Here is a 20,366-nt window from a genome sequence, read left to right on the forward strand (position 1 = left end):
TAATGGTATTTATTTACATGATTAGTACATGTATTCAGAGAGTCTTAAAATGCAAATTGCAACCTGTAAATCTAATTATATTTCAAAACTTGTGAATTTTTCTAGTACATGTATAATAGTTATATTTATAGTTTATTCATGAGTGCTCTAAAGTATTGCAAAACTTTCCTATATGTACATGTGAGAGAGGTAATTGTAGACCAAACTTTCAACAAGTTGAAGTTTGGGAAAAGATATTTTATTTAAGTATTCTGTTTTACTTTACAATGAAGCAGATTTTTATAAAAAAGCAAATACTCGTGCTACATAATCTATTTATTTTATTATTTAGTACAAAAGCAGTGCATTTATGTTATGTTTACATGCATCCACTGAATGTTAACTTTATACTTTATAAATTATACCACGGTCATTAACAATTGGTAAACAACACTAAGCAAGCCACCTCATTAAAAGATTTCTTGACCAATGGGTCTTCCATCAATAAAACATAAAATGATATCACATACATATCAATAATACAAAATTCAAGCTTTTTCTTTCACTCTGTATCTTTTTATGCCCATGCATGTAATCAATTGTTTTGGGGCATATAAACTTTGACCTTGACCCTTGAATGCCTTGATGCTAGTTCTTTTTTTTATTTCACAGGTGTTTTCCTTCTGTCATATTTGGGGGAGGGGGATTTTTTTTATCTCTTGACCTAGCTTGTACTTTTGAGTTTTCCTTGCATTTGAGAATCTTGAACCTTTGCTAAGAGCTGCCATACAGGGGCATCAGTGTTTCACAAAAACATCATCTGGTTTTATGATTTTTATTTTATGACAGATGTTTTTGTGCCCCCGTAAACGAAGTTTCGGAGGTATATAGTTTTTGTCGTGTCCGTCTGTCTCTCTGTCTCTCTGTTTGTCTGCAAAAACTTTAACCTTGCCCATAACTTCTGATCTAGTGGAGCTATGGCATTCATATTTCACATGTGTATTCCTTGTGACAAGACCTTTCTTTGGGTACCACCAAATTTGACCTTTTGACCTTGACCTTGGAGTTTGACCCACTTTTACACAAAAATTTTGAACTTTTACTTTGGCCATATCTTTTGAACAGTAGATACCAGGACATTTATACTTGACATGTATATTGTTTGTGAGAAGACCTTTCATTGGATTTCAACAACCTTGACCTTTTGACCTTGACCTTAGAGATTTCTGTACTTATAAAAAAAACTTAAACCTTGGCTATAACTTTAAAACAGGAAATGCTAGGGATTTCATACTTCACATATGTAATTCTTGTGAGAAGACGCTTCATTTGATACCAAGAACCTTGACCCTTTGACCTTGACCTTGAAGTTTGACTTACTTTAAAAATACAACCTTGACCATAATTTTTGAAGGGTTAGTACTAGGGCTTTCATACTTCATATATTCAATTTTTGTGACAAGACCTCTCATTTGATACCAAAAACCTTGACCTTTTGACCTTGACCTTGGAGTTAGACCCACTTGCAAATTTTTACTTTGGTCATAAGTTTTAAACGGTAGTTACAAGGAATTTCATTTTTCAAATATCACTTCTTTTTGGCAAGACCTTTCATTTAAAACCAAGAATTTTGACCTTGACCTTGGAGATTTCTGTACTTACGAAAAAAATTTAACCTTGGTCATAACTTTGAATGGTAAGGGCTAGGGCTTTCATACTTCAAATATGTAATCCTTGTGAGAAAACCTTTCATTGGATATCATCAACTTTGACCTTGACCTTGGAGTTTGACCTTCTTTTCACAAATTTTCACCTTGGCCATATCTATTGAACAGTAAGGGCCAGCGCTCTCATACTTACCATATGTAATCTTTGAGACAAGGCCTTTTATTAGAAACCAACAACGTTGACCCTTTGACCTTGACCCAGAGTTTGTCCTTCATTTAAAAACGTTTGCCTTGGTCATAACCCTTCAACAGGTGGTGCTAGGGTTTTTTATTTCACATATGTATTTCTTCTGAAAAGGCCTTACTTAAAGCCATATATGGCGTATGTATAATGAAAATTATTAGACTAAAATTATAATAACTTATTATTTGTATCATTACTTTATATAAAGATAGAACTTTTCCATAAATTACAAAATCTAAGTCAACTGCGATATAAAGATATCACAATTTAATTTGGATTCTCGGAATTTTCTCCGACTCGGAAGAAAACACAAAAGATTTAAATAACACATTACAGAGAAGACAAAATCGTATTATTAGTTGAAACGAGGTGTTCTCCGTGTTCAGAATTGTATGAAAAGTTTTGATTTAAATGTATTAACTATATTTCTTTACTTAATTTTGTATTTTTCAAAAATATATTTTTTGATCAGTTACGCCATATATGGCTTTAAGATACCAACATAATTGATCAGCATTAGAGAAAGCTTAACCTTCACTATGTTGCTGTACGGGGGAATCAGTGTTTCACAAACACATCTTGTTTTTTCTTTGCTTACATTTGTTTGAAGTGCTTTTATTGTCCGAGAAAAATGCATGATTTTATATACAAGTATATATACTGAGATTGTAAAAAGGAAAATACAAGTATGTAATGTACAGTGAATTTATTAATTTTAAAATGCAGTACTTTTTGTGTACTGTTGTGGGATTGCTATATGTTAGTAAATTTAGTGTTTTATATAAAGGTATATTTTTGAATGGATTGAGGTATTGATTACAACTTATATTTTTATCTGTGGGGTATCATGTCTTTCGTTAAATGCATTTGGGACCAGATTGATGCTCATGCAGGATATGTATGGATTGATTGTTCAATATGAACAGCTGTTGTTAGATATTTATTATTTTTGTGTTTTTAAGCTTTTAGCTACCTTTTATATTTCTTGTACATAAAGTGTATATCTGTACACAATGTTTATGTAAAATTTTACCAGCAGTGCAGCATTTAAAGCAGTTTCATGCATAGACTATGCCTATGATAGAATAAGTCAGAAAGCTTAACACATGTGGAATACCATAGGTGTTCAGAATTTTGATATTTAATTTAATCTACTCAAATATGTATAATCTACCTCCATTACTTCAGTAACTTACATTAGTGTAATTATACTATAGAGAAACATCAAATACATGTAGATTAGAAACATTTATTTAACTAGTACTCGTATTTAACTCAAATCAATTGGAATTTACATGTATTTTATTCTACAAAGCTGTATATAAAATCAAAATAACATTTAAGGTTATTAAATATATTATATATATATAGTGCCTTTATTCAGGACTTGTCTTTGTATATACATTGTTTTAGTGAGGGTTGCACTCTTTTTTTGTTATATATTTTTATAAATAAATATTGTTGGAGTTCTTAACGTTTTTATTAGTTGAAAGATAGTAATGGGTCTTTTCAAATCAAACGTTGTCTAGGAAAGGAACAACAACAATTCTATCCTCAATCTCTTCCTCCCACCTTCACCAACACCTGCCTTAAATTGTTTTCTAGTTTTCCCTCTGGAATGTTTTCTCTCTTTTGATTCCTTTAGAAAATGAAATTGAAAACATACATGCATGTACTGGTAACCCCTCACAAATAAATTATTTTAAGTTATGCTACCCTGCCTTACATAACTTCTCGTGTTGATTGTATACTGATTACTCATGGGAGCTCTTTGATTACACCATACCAGTATAATCACTATTTTAAAAGGTTCTATTATACCTCTACTGATTTTTCACTATAGAAGAGTAAATCAATATATTTTACTGATTTCCTAAAAATCACAAGAAAAAGACTGATTCCCTGCAGAAAGGTGTGTCAGTTTGATGAACTGATACACACCTATTCGGAACACCTAGCAATTTCTTTTAATCATATGAAAAGTACCGATGTGTTCCAAACCAGAATTAGTCTCTGTCGAGACTGAAGCTCTACTGGTTTGTACTTATAATAAAGAAAGAGAAAAGTAGCAGTTGGGATATAAAACTTTACAAAAGCAATAAATAGAACAATGACAACAAGAGGCCCATGGGCCACATCGCTCACCTGAGAAGCTTTGAACATTCTGTTCTTTACCAAATTTCCCCCTTGTAATACAAATTGTGACCCCACCCTACCCAACTGATCATAATTTAAACAATTTGAAATCTACACTACCATAGGATGCTTTGATTCAACATTGTAAAAATTGATTCCCCATTGTGGCCCCGTCCTACCCCCAGGGGTCATGATTAGAACAATTTAGAATCTACACTATCTCAGGATGCTTCCACATAATTTTCTGCTTTTCTGGCCCAGTGGTTCTTGAGAAGAAGATTTTTCCTATATATTTCTATGTAAAACTTTGATTCCCCATTGTGGCCCTGCCCAACCCCCGGGGATCATGATTTGTACAATTTAGAATCTACACTACCCCGGGATGCTTCTACATAAGTTTCAGCTTTTCTGGCCCAGTGGTTCTTGAGAAGATTTTCAAATATTTTCCCCATATATCTTTATGTAGAACTTTGATTCCCCATTGTGGCCCAACCCTACCCCCGGGGGTCATGATTTGAATAATTTAGAATCTGCACTACCCCAGGATGCTTCCACCTAAGTTTCAGCTTTTCTGGCCCAGTGGTTCTTGAGAAGAAGATTTTTCAAGATTTTGTCTATATATTTCTTTGTAAAAATTTGATTCCCCATTGTGGCCCCGCCCAACCCCCGGGGGTCATGATTTTTAGCTCTACTGGTCAGAGACCAGAAGAGCTTATGTGATAGTAATGCGTCCGTCGTCCGTCCGTCTGTCTGTCTGTCTGTCCGTCTGTCTGTCTGTAAACAATTTTTCAAAATGCTACTCCTCCTACAGTTTTGGTCAGATTTCAATATAACTTGGCACACAAGTAGACTACACTAAGATACATAATTCTGTGTATTGGTTTTTGATTTCGATGAACGGTGTTGCCGTGGTTACTAAAAATAGAAATCTCTGTGAAATTCTTTCAAAATGCTACTCCTTCTACAGTTTTAGTCTGATTTCAATATAACTTGGTACACAAGTAGACTACAATAAGATACATAATTCTGTATATCAGTTTTTGATTTCGATGAACGGTGTTGCCGTGGTTACTAAAAATGGAAATTTCTGTGAAATTCTTTCAAAATGCTACTCCTCCTACAGTTTTAGTCTGATTTCAATATAACTTGGCACACAAGTAGACTACACTAAGATACATAATTCTGTGTATTGGTTTTTGATTTCGATGAATGGTGTTGCCAGGGTTACTAAGAATAGAAATATCTGTTAAATTGTTTCAAAATGCTATTCCTCCTACAGTTTTAGTCTGATTTCAATATAACTTGGCACACAAGTAGACTACACTAAGATACATAATTCTGTGTATTGGTTTTTGATTTTGATGAACGGTGTTGCCGTGGTTACTAAAAATAGAAATTTCTATGAAATTCTTTCAAAATGCTACTCCTCGTACAGTTTTAGTCTGATTTCAATATAATTTGGCACACAAGTAGACTACACTAAGATACATAATTCTGTATATCAGTTTTTGATTTCGATGAACGGTGTTGCCGTGGTTACTAAAAATATAAATTTCTGTGAAATTCTTTCAAAATGCTACTCCTCCTACAGTTTTAGTCTGATTTCAATATAACTTGGCACACAAGTAGACTACACTAAGATACATAATTCTGTGTATTGGTTTTTGATTTTGATGAACGGTGTTGCCGTGGTTACTAAAAATAGAAATTTCTGTGAAATTCTTTCAAAATGCTACTCCTCGTACAGTTTTAGTCTGATTTCAATATAACTTGGCGCACAAGTAGACTACACTAAGATACATAATTCTGTATATCGGTTTTTGATTTCGATGAACGGTGTTGCCGTGGTTACTAAAAATAGAAATTTCTGTGAAATTCTTTCAAAATGCTACTCCAAATACAATTTTAGTCTGATTATAATATAAATGTGGCATGCAAGTAGACTGCACTAAGAACATAAAGAGACTTAATCGAGGATCATTATTCTATTTATTGCTGTTGAAAAGTTTCAATTTCCAACTGCTTAAGTACTTTTCTCTTCCTTTGCTATAAGTACAAACCAGTAGAGCTTCAGTCTCGACAGAGACTTCTGGTTAATATTTAGCATCTACACTACCCAAAGATGCTTCCATATAAGTAGCAGCTTTTCTGGCCCAGTGGTTCTTGAGAAGAAAATGTTTAAAGATTTTTCCTATATATTTCTATGTAAAACTTTGATTCCCCGTTGTGGCCCCGCCCTATCCCCGGGGGTCATGATTTTTACAATTTAGAATCTACACTACCCCAGGATGCCTCCACATAAGTTTCAGCTTTTCTGGCCCAGTGATTCTTGAGAAGAAGATTTTTAAAGATTTTTCCTATATATTTCTATGTAAAACTTTGATTCCCCATTGTGGCCCCGCCCTTTCCCCGGGGGTCATGATTTTAACAATTTAGAATCTGCACTACCTAAGGATGCTTCCACATAAGTTTCTGCTTTTCTGGCCCAGTGGTTCTTGAGAAGAAAATTTTTCCTATATATTTCTATGTAAAACTTTGATTCCCCATTGTGGCCCCGCCCTATCCCCGGGGTCATGATTTTTACAATTTAGAATCTACAATACCCCAGGATGCTTCCAAATAAGTTTCAGCTTTTCTGGCCCAGTGGTTCTTGAGAAGAAGATTTTTTAATGACCCCACCCTATTTTTGTATTGTCTTGATTATCTCCCCTTGTAAGGGGACTTGGCCCTTCATTTTCATAATTTAAATTTCCCTTCACCCAAGGATGCTTTGTACCAAGTTTGGTCAAAATTGGCCCAGTGGTTCTTGAGAAGAAGTTGAAAATGTGAAAAGTTTACAGACGGACAGACAGACAGACAGACGGACGGACGACGGACAAAATGTGATCAGAAAAGCTCACTTGAGCCTTCGGCTCAGGTGAGCTAAAAACTGATACACAGAATTATGTATCTTAGTGTAGTCTACTTGTGTGCCAAGTTATATTGAAATCAGACTAAAACTGTAGGAGGAGTAGCATTTTAAATGTATTTCAAAGAAATTTCTATCTTTAGTAACAACAGCAACACTGTTCATTGAAACAAAAACCTATACAGAATTATTTATCTTAGTGTAGTCCACTTGTATGCCAAGTTATATTGAAATCAGACCAAAACTGTAGGAGGAGTAGCATTTTGAATGTTTTTCACAGAAATTTCTATTTTTAGTAACAACAGCAACACTGTTCTTTGAAATCAAAAACCAATATACAGAATTATGTATCTTAGTGTAGTCTAGTTGTGTGCCAAGTTATATTGAAATCTGACCAAACTGTAGGAGGAGTAGCATTTTGAAAGTATTTTTTAATTCTATTTTTAGTAACAATGGGAACACCGTTCATCGAAATCAAAAACCGCTATATAGAATTATGTATCTTTGTGTAGTCTACTTGTGTGCCAAGTTATACTGAAATCAGATTAAAACTATAGGAGGAGTAGCATTTTGAATGTTTTTCACAGAAATTTCTATTTTTAGTAACAACAGCAACACCGTTCTTTGAAATCAAAAACCAATATACAGAATTATGTATCTTAGTGTAGTTTAGTTGTGTGCCAAGTTATATTGAAATCTGACCAAAACTGTAGGAGGAGTAGCATTTTGAAAGTATTTTTTAATTCTATTTTTAGTAACAATGGGAACACCGTTCATCGAAATCAAAAACCGCTATATAGAATTACTGTAAACCAACTATTATTCGCGTCATCTTTTATTCGCGATTGGTCAGTCTGCAATCAATCCGCGACGATCAATTTTCGCGACTGAGGAACCCTTTTCTTCTCACACAAGGCAAAAATAAGTAATCCGCGGCTATTAATATTCGCGATTTACAGTAAGTAGCGAAACTCGCGAATATTTCTCGCACGCGAATAAAAGTTGGTTTACAGTATGTATTTTTGTGTAATCTACTTGTGTGCCAAGTTATATTAAAATCAGATTTAAACTGTAGGAGGAGTAGCATTTTGAATGATTTTCACAAAAATTTTTATTTTTAGTAACAACGGCAACACCGTTCATCGAAATCAAAAACAGATAAATAGAATTATGTATCTTTGTGTAGTCTACTTGTGTGCCAAGTTATATTGAAATCAGACCAAAACTGTAGGAGGAGTAGCATTTTGAAAAATTGTTACAGACGGACAGACAGACGGACGGATGACGGACGCATTACTATCGCATAAGCTCTTCTGGTCTCTGACCAGTAGAGCTAAAAATCATGAATATTCATAATGCAGCTGTATAAGGAGTCGGGGCCTAATTTATACGGGAAAATGTAACTTGTTATTGTGACGTCATCCTTGCAAACTAATGTGCACTAGCTGAGAGCTATCCACAGACCATGTAACTTTGTAACAGTGGAAATTGTTTATAAAACAAAAAAAAGTTTCTTGTAGATAAAAGTATTTTGTATCTAATTGATTCAAATGCAAACTTTAAGACAATTTATTGAATTTATTTATTTCATTTACATTCTAAGTAATTAATATTTCCTTTATTTCCATTTCCTTTATAATTGTATTGTTTGAATTAGAATTGCAGTTACTGGCTTTGAAAATGTCTAATTTTTGTATCGGTATAATAAAACAGTTAAAGTATATCACTGAGGGAGTCAGCAAGATTCCAGTTCCTCTCGATCAAGCCTATTTCCCTCGGCACAAGCGCCTCGGGAAATAGACTTGGTCTTGGGGAACTGGAATCTTGCCGACACCCTCAGTGATGTACTTTAATTGTATATTAATATCGATCATCATATATTTCCATTTCTATTCGTTTTCTCTCTGATAACTCTTTGAAAGTTACGGTACTAGAGTTACCATGATTTCTTGAGCATTCTACAGCAATGTAAATCAATGAAGTTTCGCCAAGCAATCAATGAGGAGTTAAGGATGCCTAATATGCATGTAAACCTTGTGCATCTGTGTTTGTGTCTAAACACTAAGGAGGCCTTATATGCATGTATTAATCTTGCACGGCTGTCTTTGTGTTTGACATCAGCTAGTGGGCGGGAACTATTGAAATTGACATGGGAGACCACATGTATTTCAAATCTATTACATCTTAATTTACAATTTTATTTCACAATGAAATGCAAATACAAGGAATCACTGTCAACTTTACAGATTATGCCAGGGCATCAATGATAGTTGGAAATGTGGGATAATTTGGGATAATCAACAGGCGTTGATGACCCTGGTAAACCGAATAAAGTAGTAGATTATAATTTAGAAAAAAAATTGTCCACTAAATTTAAATTACAAGAGGCCTTCCATGTCAATTTCAATAGACCATGCCCACTGACAATCGAGACACAAAGACAGGTGCACAAGATTTACATGCATATTAGGCCTAGGCCTCCTTAGTCCTGACCATTTGCTTGGCGAAATTTACATTCGGTAGAATTATCAAGATATCCGCTCAAACTTTCAAAGAGTAATCACAGAGCAAACAAACAGAAATAGCTAGAAATATTACAGAAACAAGTGCCTGTGCTCCTAAGATATGAATGCTGGTTTATATGCCAAAGTAAGCATATGACTGTAAACGTCAGTGCTTTTCACAATACATATATTTACATCCACTGAATAGTTTCTCCTTTATTTCTTAAGAAACCCATTGCGTTAATCACTGCATGAACTACAGTAGGCATGTTGCCTGTACAGATTTCTTGATCAGTGGCTGTTCCATCAATGAAACGTATAAAGACGTTCGCATCATTAATACAATAATTAATCTTTTTAATCCTACTTTAAATGATTATTTAAACAGATATAAATATAAACAATAAAATGTCTTTCTTTGTTTGTTACTACTGGAATTAACAGTCGCAGTTATTGCAGAAAAAAATTACATAACCCGTGTAAGCAGATGTGTCTGAAGTAAGTGTATGGACAAGGACTACAGAAATTCGCGTGAAATGTCTAAAGTATTTTAATTCTATCATTAAGAACATCTTAAAATTACATATTACATAACAGTTAAAATATTTTCAAACAACATATTTAATTATGATGCACATCAATGTCACACTAAATCTGCACAGAAATTAAGTCCAATCCTCGTGTCGTTGAAATGTTCACTATAAAGTATTAAAGCACACGATAAAAGAGGTTCACTTGAAAGCACATTTCACAGTACATGTAATAACTTGGAAGTTCATGAAAGAGCACATATCACAGCACTATACACAATAACACTAAAGTTCATTAGTCACTGCATGGTCCTTAGATATCTCCGCACTCGCTGAGGAGCTGGGATACAGAGCGCTGCCCATACTCCTCCCAGGTCTGGTGTAAACCGCATTTCATCCTGCGCTGTTTTTGTCATTGGTTTCGGAAGATTTGTTCTTCATTCACCAGTTGGTGGGTAAGCTCAACAATGATCACTTCAATGTAGGATTTGTTGCCTCGTCCCATGTCTGCATTGATCCATGTGTGGTAACCTAAAGTGAAAGTTTAATTATCATTTTATTTGTTGAAAACGACAAGAACATACATGTTCTCAATTAAGAGATAACATTTTCATCAAGAAGTAAACCATACTAGAAAAATATTATTTTTGCACTACATAATTATATAAATGTACATGTATTACCTTCCACGTCATTGTTGGTCCTGATGGACTGTCTGTAGATGGACCAGTTCCCTGACCTCCACACGGGGTTGTTTAGCCAGGTGTTCTCCGTGTAGCCAACAAGGTTCCTCAGCTCGGTGGATGTAGCTCGCTGACTTAGACGCTGGCTTAGACGTTGGAATGCTGGCTCTGTGTTGGTGGATGATAGAAACTGCAGCACCATGAGCATCCTGATGTATCGATACCCAGCCTCCCGCTGACTGTATGTTGTCTTATGGCCAAGTTCCTGTGTCTTCCACCATACAGCTTGGGTGAAATGGAATACACAGCCCTTAATGGAGGCAGCCAAGAAAACTTCCCTGATCATTGCTTTTCACACAACTGAAAAAAAACTAATTAATGAAGGTTGCAAATATAAATTAGCATTTTTGTTTACATTTATAGCATAATTTAAATTTATTTACATTACTTATTGTTGATATCATCTTTTTTTATTTATTTTTACATTTTTTTCTTTTTAAAAGTCATATTAATACATGTATTTACCTTTCTCAAAGTCAGAAACAAAACCCTGGGCTTCTGGCTCTACCCCTAAGGTTTCTTTCAACTTCTTGAGAACCTAAAAAAAAAGTAAGGAATTTTTTAAAATACAAATACTAGGTAAGATAACTTTTTTAGAGATGAAGTATCATGTATGCCATGATTAAATTTATATAATGTGAGGTATGGAAAACCGTAATTCTAAACTTTATAAGGAAGATCTTTTGATTTCTCCTGGACATAAGCACAAAAAGGAGTGGCACCTGTCTGTTGCTTTCTCATCTCCTGATGGAGGCATGGATGGACCAAAGTTGATGGCTAGGAGGTGGCCTCGAATGTTCCGTCACAATACCAGGGTAAGGCATAGCAGAGAAGAAGAAGCTGGTGAGGAAAACATCAAATGTCTCAGGTCATCAGTGTGCACATCCCCCACCAGGAAATCCTCAAGATATTGCATGTCTATCTTAAACATAATTATGAAACTCACTAGTTGTTTATAGTAATGTTTTAAATCATTCAGTTCTCAGAAAGGAAAATATAAATAATTAAAAAAAATTTAAATAAAATGTTCTAAGAATAACTTATTTTTATGAATTTAGTTAACAACTTAAAAGATGTCATTAAATAGATTAATATTTAGTAGATCATATTTAGTCTTCAACTCACCCCAAAGCTGAGGTCCTTTGGCTCCTCTGGGTGCATATCTGCTCGGACTTGGTTAGCTATTCTCCTAAGGTTGCAGATCTTAGGGAGGTCGTGGTCCTCTGGCGTGATGTTTTCTAGCATGACATCCTCCACAATACATCCTGGCAGGCTTATGAATGTCTTGACAAGCTGTTGCTTTCACCTAAATTGAGATAGAAGATATTCAGTTAATCTAAGATTCATAATTGTAAATGACATTCAGATTTGGGTATTGAAAAGACCATTGTAACATTATTTAGAATATATTTTTTTAAGTTCCTGCAAACAGTTTTCTTCAAGGCTCCTTTGTCAGCTGGGTGGATATGCTCCCTCGAGTTTAGTCTGAAGGTGTTTCCTTTATGTGATACTGTTGCAGGACAGTTTATGGTTTCGGAACGCTTGGAGCATCACCAGTAGGTGAAGTCACCTTTGCTGCTCTGTAAAAATCAATTTTAATATACATTGAGGCTCAACTAATAAAATTTGATTTCAGTATATGTATTCGTCACATTGAGTATAACTTTCTCAGACCCTGTGACTATGTGACCTATGACTCAGTGCCTCTTATATGTATTTTATATGCTTCATAGGCGTCGGAAGGAAATTGAAAGTGGGGACGGGAGGGGGCTAAACCAACCAAAAAAGTAAAGTTAACCCCAATTTTCAATACATAGAAAATGTCCATCTTTGCAAAAAAAAAGGGGGGGGGGTTAAGCCCCCTGGTTCAGACGCCTATGTGTAAATTAGATTTTAAAAAATATTTTGCTCATAATTGGTACCTCTTTAAATTTAATAATGCCCCTCCCCCCCCCCCCAAAAAAAAAAACAAACACCACACACATTCACACACACACTCTCATGAACCGTACTTTTTTTTTTTAATAGGATACACATGAAGATGGAAAAGTTATGTTAAAACATAGTTTGTTATGAATTTATTTTAAAATTTGTTCTTGAACTACTGTAAATCTGGATATTTTTGCTGTAGATAAATTTTTAGCAAATTTGCAAATTCATTGCATTCGCAAAAATATTTGTCTTAAAAATAATTCATCAATAAGAAAATGTAAACAAAGTAGTGGTCATTCGCAAAATTTTGAAACATAAAAAATATAATCAACAGCATTTTGACCCAGAATCGCAAAATAAAATCAACGTAAAAATTTCCAGATTTACGGTATACATGTTTACATGTAAATTGCACCTTTTGGAAAATTTCTACATTACATTGGGTTGCGTCACCCATTATCATATTTTTAGAATACGCACCACTCGGCACACCTCGGCCGATTCGTGCTTCATCTGCATTTAGCCAAGGTTTGTCAAACAGGATAGCATGCACATGCTGCAGTGTGATGTGTATTGACAAAATCATTTTGTGTTATAATTGGATTATATTTCATGAAGTTCTCAGGACCTATGACAGTTCTGAGTTGGTAAGTACAAGTTTAAGTATAGATTGGGGTAAAATGAACCGAAATGCAAAATTTAGATTAGGTTAAAGTTCAAAGATCATCGCATGCCACAGTATAGTCGGATTTTCACATTGTGAAGTTATCTCCCGTTGTTGATGTGACATTCAGTTACAGGTGCAGATCCAGATTTTTTTCAGGAGGGGGGAGGGGGGTTCACACCTCAGTCAAAAAAATGTCAGCCCAGAATTTTCTCACAAGCAAAGACAAAAAACTGAAAACGAAGTAAAAACAATGATAGTGGGTTCATGGGGTCAATGTTTTCCAAGGGAGATGATGTCCAAAGTAAATATTTATTTGCTTCAGTATATAGTCTTATTTAAATAAGAAAGCAAACTCTGGGGGGGGGGGGGTCCAATCTCCCTAGCCACTCCCTGTTCGTGAAATTGCAGTTGATCTTGTGACTCCAAAATAGAATTTTTTTTTCCATTTGACTATATGTCTGACTGTTTGTCTGCAGAAATTTGATCAGTAATTTGGCTTAAACTTTTTACCAGTAGGTGCTAGGGTTTTCATGCTTCACATGTGTATTCATTGTAAACTTTCAACAGGTATAAATATGTTTGACCTTGGCCCTAGAGTTAGACCCACTTAAAAAAAGGAATTAACCTTGGCAATTAACTTTTGAACAGGAAGTACTAGGGATTTCTTTATATTTCACATGTGTATTCCTTGTGACAAGACTTTCTTTCGATACCAACAATTTTAACCCTTTGACCTTGACCTTTGAGTTTGACATACATTTGAGAAACTTCAACCTTCGCCATAAGCTGGCATATGTGGGCATCAGTGTTTAACAAACAGTACACCTTGTCTTCATTACTTTTAAGTGGCGGTGTCTCCATATGAGGGAAAAATTCCCGAGAGAGATGTTTTCACAACAAACAAACAAATTACTAAAAATAACATAAAACATGAACATGTTGGTTGTATCTCTTGTTCTCCATTGAATCAGAAATGATTACATAAATATTTTATCAAAGGCCTGAAGGGCCACAATGGCGCCGCCCTTTAGATATGGGCAGTGATACTGTGAAATAATTATATAGCTTAGTTGTACATGTATATCTAGATAAAATACCACGATTTCAGCATTTATGAAATAAAAGCATTCAACTCATATGGTCCAACTGAACAGCTTGAGAACAGGTTTAAATATGTAGTCACAAGTCTGTACCCCGGTAAAAGAGTATCAGGACCATACTTGCCAACACCCAAGATATATAAATCTGGTCATTTGTGTACATGTATTGATAAATCTTCTATTCAAAAAAAGGCTTTACTGAATTATTTACTTACAATGATGAAAAATTATTTATCAAATTGACATGTTAAATAAGAACATTGGTTTCACTGTCCAGCATTGACCTGAATTATAGTAAGTCTGCATTAAAAAAAGCCTTTTCGGTATGTGCTAACAGGGACCTACATCATGTAATATATACTAATATATTGTTTATATATAGGTCCTTGGTGCAATTTTTATAGAGGATTTGAAATTACTTTTCAATTATTTAATTATCTAATTAACCAGTGTAATGTGTACTAAATTTACAGTAAGACCTACACTGTTTTCGATCACTTTATTTTAGGTAATCAGGTAATGAAAGTTGTTTTCCAAGATTCCTTGACATGTACATAAATATTGTTTTTCTTTCTCTTTGTTCAATTTGTTCCTGCTGGTCTTAATAACAATCTTGTTCTATCGGAAGCCATTTTAAATTTTGATTTGTCAAAACAATTAATTATTTACACCTCCACCGATAATTTACTGGCCTACTGAACCACATCATAGCCACCGGCATTGTTTACATAGATCAAGCTTGGGTTGTAACTGGAAGTTAAAAATACAACCTAATTTACGAACCAAATCTGGAAATCGGGGATTCGGGCGATAAGCATGACTCACCGTGTCATAAAAAATAATCAGGTTATTAAGGGTCGAAAAGTAGTCTCGTTTTCCCCAACTCTCGCTCTCGAGACTTTGCCCGAGCGGGCAAAGTCTCGAGAGCGAGAGTCTGGGGAAAACGAGACTAGTCGAAAAGTAACGCGACGAAAGTGGATGAGTTGTCAACTATGTATAGGACTGTTGAAATTGTATTATTTTCAAGCAATTTATGGAATAAACGCAAAAAAGTGGCATGTATATTCCTACGCCAGATACATGAAGGTCTTGGTTCGAGTACTATATTATTTGGCGCATGAAGAAAGCGGTGAACAGTCAGGGATTTCATCATAGCTATATGTGCGCCGATCTAAAGATCGACGCCATAAAAAATAATTACATGTATTATAAGATTTGAAAAGGTTGTGCATCTTAAAATTGACTAAGTTCTGTGGTTGAATTAGCTATAAAAGTTTACTAGCTTTATTTTGCTACTCAAAACACCTTGATTAACTATATATAATTTTCAATGATACTGTTTTCTGAAATGTTCAGTTTTTTCAACAATGGATACATATGTCATACATTTTCAGATTCTCAAAAAATTGCATGAAAAAAAGGTTTCAAATACTGTAACCATGGTAACCTTTACAAAATACATGTGAATCCTATGTTTTTAGCTCATTTGAGCTTTTCAGTTTTTTTTTATCACATTGCGTCTGTCGTCCATTTGTTTGTATGGAAACTTTACATTATTAACTCGTCTACAACCACTGGGCCAATTTTAACCAATTCACATTGAAATCAGTATATGTACATCTGTATGTCAGTCTGTCAATTTAACCTTGGTCATCACAGTCATATCTATTGAATGAGAAGAGACAAGGCATTTGTATTAAACATATGTATAATTAGTATTTACCTGTGACAGTGCCATGATTTTTTTTACCCATGACCTTGAAGTTTGACCTACTTGCAAAAAAAATTACATTGTTTTAAATTCATCATTTTGAAAGAATTCATATTATACATGCATGTATATTATTACCTATGATAAGACCTTTCTGAATAAATCATGAATCTGTGACCTTGACCTTGAAGCTTAACCTACTTTTCAAAATGTTGCATTTGCTTATAACTTTGGATTGAGAAGAGATATGACTTTCACATTTGACATGTACAATACTCATAAGAATTCAAGGTGTTTCCCAGCATGCTATGATTTTTTACCCTATGATGTTGATGTTTTGCCTAATTTTCAAAATATTTAATTCTCCTAAAAGATGATCACGCTTATTGATTTGACCCCCCGGGGCAAAATCAAAATTCTGAAACCTTACTGCACATCTACATGACACCACCAACCATCTCCCAAAAGATGATTAGGCTGCTGAGTAAAATGTAGAAGGAGTTCAGGGAAGACGGAGCTTTTAGCATAAAAAACGTCATTTTTTGACCCCCATTTGACCCCCCGGGGCCAAATCAAAATTCCGAAACCTTACTGCACATCTACATGATACCACCAACCATCTCCTAAAAGATGATTAGGCTGCTGAGTAAAATGTAGAAGGAGTTCAGGGAAGACGGGGCTTTTAGAATAAAAAACGTCATTTTTCGACCCCCATTAGACCCCCCGGGGCAAAATCCAAATTCCGAAACCTTACTGCACATCTACATGACACCACCAACCATCTCCCAAAAGATGATTAGGCTGCTGAGTAAAATGTAGAAGGAGTGCAGGGAAGACGGGGCTTTTAGCATAAAAAATGTCATTTTTCGACCCCCATTTGACCCCCCGGGGCCAAATCAAAATTCCGAAACCTTACTGCACATCTACATGACACCACCAACCATCTCCCAAAAGATGATTAAGCTGCTGAGTAAAATGTAGAAGGAGTTCAGGGAAGACGGAGCTTTTAGCATAAAAAACGTCATTTTTTGACACCCCCGGGGCAAAATCAAAATTCCGAAACCTTACTACACATCTACATGATACCACCAACCATCTCCTAAAAGATGATTAGGCTGCTGAGTAAAATGTAGAAGGAGTTCAGGGAAGACGGGGCTTTTAGAATAAAAAACGTCATTTTTCGACCCCCATTAGACCCCCCGGGGCAAAATCCAAATTCCGAAACCTTACTGCACATCTACATGACACCACCAACCATCTCCCAAAAGATGATTAGGCTGCTGAGTAAAATGTAGAAGGAGTGCAGGGAAGACGGGGCTTTTAGCATAAAAAATGTCATTTTTCGACCCCCATTTGACCCCCTGGGGCCAAATCAAAATTCCGAAACCTACTGCACATCTACATGACACCATCAACCATCTCCCAAAAGATGATTAGGCTGCTAAGTAAAATGTAGAAGGAGTTCAGGGAAGACGGGGCTTTTAGCAAAAAAAACGTCATTTTTCGACCCCCATTTGACCCCCCGGGGCAAAATCAAAATTCCGAAACCTTACTGCACATCTACATGACACCACCAACCATCTCCCAAAAGATGATTAAGCTACTGTGTAAAATGTAGGAGGAGTTCAGGGAAGAAAAGTGTGACAGACGGACGGACGGACATGAGTAACAACAATATACCCGAACTTTCTTTAGAAAGTGCGGGTATAAATATAATTAAATATATTTAATTTGATTAACACAAAGTCATTGTATTTTTAATTCAAACTAGAACTGTCCATTAGGGACAAATACCCCCCGCTGGGTTTTTCAGAGAAGGTGCCAATTCAAAAATACTTTATGGATCTAGAGGTGTTCACAATTTACTTACAAAAATTTGCAGTGAAATACAATTGCTCATCATGTTTTTTATTAATGAATGAAACAAAGGTGCAACCAAATGAAACATCAAAACTAATACATTGTAATTCCATTGTAACATTTTGTTTAAATTTTTTCATTTTATTTTTTTTTATTACTGCATTAAAAAATATATTGCAATTATGTGTTATGTCACTCTGCAAACTGATTGTTGAAAAAAAAAACCATTATACAAAATCAAATTAATCTTGATATATCAATTTGAATTGCATTTTGAAAATAAAGAGCTGGTCATCCAGTGATGAAGTGCTTTGACAGACAATAAATTACAATTAAGAGAATAAGAGAAGAGAGATCTTTAATTCTTGTGCCTTATTCCCTGGAGATAGATAACACACACACTTGATAAGAGACTTCCAACACCAAACTCATTAATTTATCTTTAACTGGATGCATGTCCAGTCATTATTCCCAAGAGACAAATGAAATTACATTATCTTCTGTGCAATGTAAAAACTGTTTTTAACACTTTATGATGTTTCTTTTTAAGTTTTTATGAGTATAGTTTTAAGCTGTAGTATTTTTGAACAGATATTCTAGATTCTATATCTCAAACCTTATACATGAACCCAAAATGAACAAGTCAATTAAAATAAAAAATAAAACCTGTAAAATGCAAAAAAATTAACAAAAAGATCGAGTTGAAAATTCCAGGTGCACACCTTCATATGGTGAATAATAAGTGTACAAATTTTCAGATTAATCCTTGCAATAGTTTCTGAGAAACAGTCCAGACAAAACCACAAAATAAAAATGAAAAAACACCTGTAAAATTCAAAATAATAATCCAATCAAGATGAAAATATCAGGTGCACAACTTCATATGGTGAATAATATGTGTACAAATTTTCAGAAAAATCCTTCCAATAGTTTCTGAGTAATGGTCCGGACAAAATCTTGTCTACAGACAGACGGACAGACAGACAGACAGACAGACGGACATGGTGATTCCAATATACCCCCCCTAAACTTCGTTTGCGGGGGGTATAATAAACATACCTTCTTGGTGTAGTCCTATAACCATCGCTGCTGACCAACTTGAATTTACTTCTTCGAAACCAGGGTATAGGTTATAGGAACATCTGTAGAATTGTGTCTGGAAGGACCAGATCCTGTATGGAGCTATAAAGCAAAAACAAATAATTAGTTTTAACATCTTTTTAAGTCTATTTTTCAATTCTGAAAGGAAACAATCATGTAAAAAGTCTTTTTTAGTGTTATTGACTCATTCTGTTTTTTTTTTTAAATTTGCTTTAATACTACATGTAAGAATTCAAATGTATCTTACCATTCAGCTATTTCTTCATCGTCATCCTCTTGCCCTCTTAGACACATCAAAGGTGCTAGTTAGATTCAATCCAGGCTCAGGTGGTGTAGGGTCCACATCCTCATGGATAGAGGCAAGCTCTGTGGTATGGGGTCCACATCAGACACTTTTTTTTACTTTCCTTTAGATTGGTGAATCCACCAAACCAATGATGGAAGGAGATACAAGAAAAGCATCTGGAGATAAATAAGCCCAACTCCATGTGATAAGGAATTTTCTGAAAAAAAAGCAACTAACTAGATGCTGTCATGAGACAGTAATACCCGCACTAAGGTGTTTGCCTCTAAATGCACACTTCTTCATATTGGGCTTTACCAAGGAAAAAGTCAATATAATTCAATAATTTACATATTACATGTTTTATCAAATTGAGCATAATATGCTCAGGTGACCATGTGACCCATGGGCCTCCATCTAATAAGTATTTCATATCCTTAATTCATTACTAGTCTGAATTAAACAACAGAATTAATTAATGATGTAAATAAGGTTTGATAAAGGGGGGGGGGGGTTATAAATTTTTGGCACATAATTGGAACTTTTTAAATCTATTTTCTCATATCTATAAATCAACAAATAATATTATTCAAATTAGTGTAAAGAGTTTTTGATGAATTTTTCAAAATGTGCAAAGTTTATTTATATTTGACAAGGCAGTTCTAAACTTCTTGAAAGCTGCCATATACATGTATACACAATCAATTTAGTCAACCCCCACCCCTCTCCCATCAACACACACACACAAACACACCTAATTTGCCTGTTTTTGGAAATAGGCCTAGATGGAAAGTTAAGATAAAACATCTTTCGTAAGTTATAATTTTCAATTTGTTCTTGCACTATACATGTATTTGAACACCTGCATCACATTGGGCTTCCGTCACGTACCCAACTTAAGTACTAGTTTTACCATTGGCATTATCATTTTTAGATTTCACTGCACGTGCAGTAGGCTACTAGTGTGGTATACACATCGTTGCATATAGGAATTATTTCAT

The 20,366-nt window shown here is 34.7% G+C and overlaps 1 protein-coding gene and 1 long non-coding RNA gene across 2 annotated transcripts; both read right to left on the reverse strand.

Annotated features, from left to right (window-relative positions):
- Window positions 1-10,073: 10,073 nt before the first annotated feature.
- Window positions 10,074-11,624, reverse strand: LOC134270857 (uncharacterized). Its single transcript, XM_062753101.1, has 4 exons — window positions 11,434-11,624; window positions 11,177-11,249; window positions 10,652-11,011; window positions 10,074-10,499 (listed from the first exon to the last, which is right to left on the reverse strand). Exons 3-4 carry the CDS (start codon window positions 10,995-10,997, stop codon window positions 10,381-10,383), a joined length of 465 nt encoding a protein of 154 aa, XP_062609085.1. The 5' UTR covers window positions 10,998-11,011; window positions 11,177-11,249; window positions 11,434-11,624; the 3' UTR covers window positions 10,074-10,380.
- A 233-nt stretch (window positions 11,625-11,857) lies between these two features.
- On the reverse strand, window positions 11,858-19,843 carry LOC134270858 (uncharacterized). The gene is made up of 3 exons (XR_009992901.1): window positions 19,330-19,843; window positions 19,041-19,163; window positions 11,858-12,291 (listed from the first exon to the last, which is right to left on the reverse strand). It is a non-coding gene; the product is annotated as an uncharacterized LOC134270858 (long non-coding RNA).
- Between the last annotated feature and the right edge of the window lie 523 nt (window positions 19,844-20,366).

The sequence above is a fragment of the Saccostrea cucullata genome, unplaced genomic scaffold, assembly GCF_032062105.1.
Source record: "Saccostrea cucullata isolate Sc308-1 unplaced genomic scaffold, CSIRO_AGI_Scuc_v1 ctg193, whole genome shotgun sequence".
Lineage (NCBI taxonomy): Eukaryota > Metazoa > Mollusca > Bivalvia > Ostreida > Ostreidae > Saccostrea > Saccostrea cuccullata.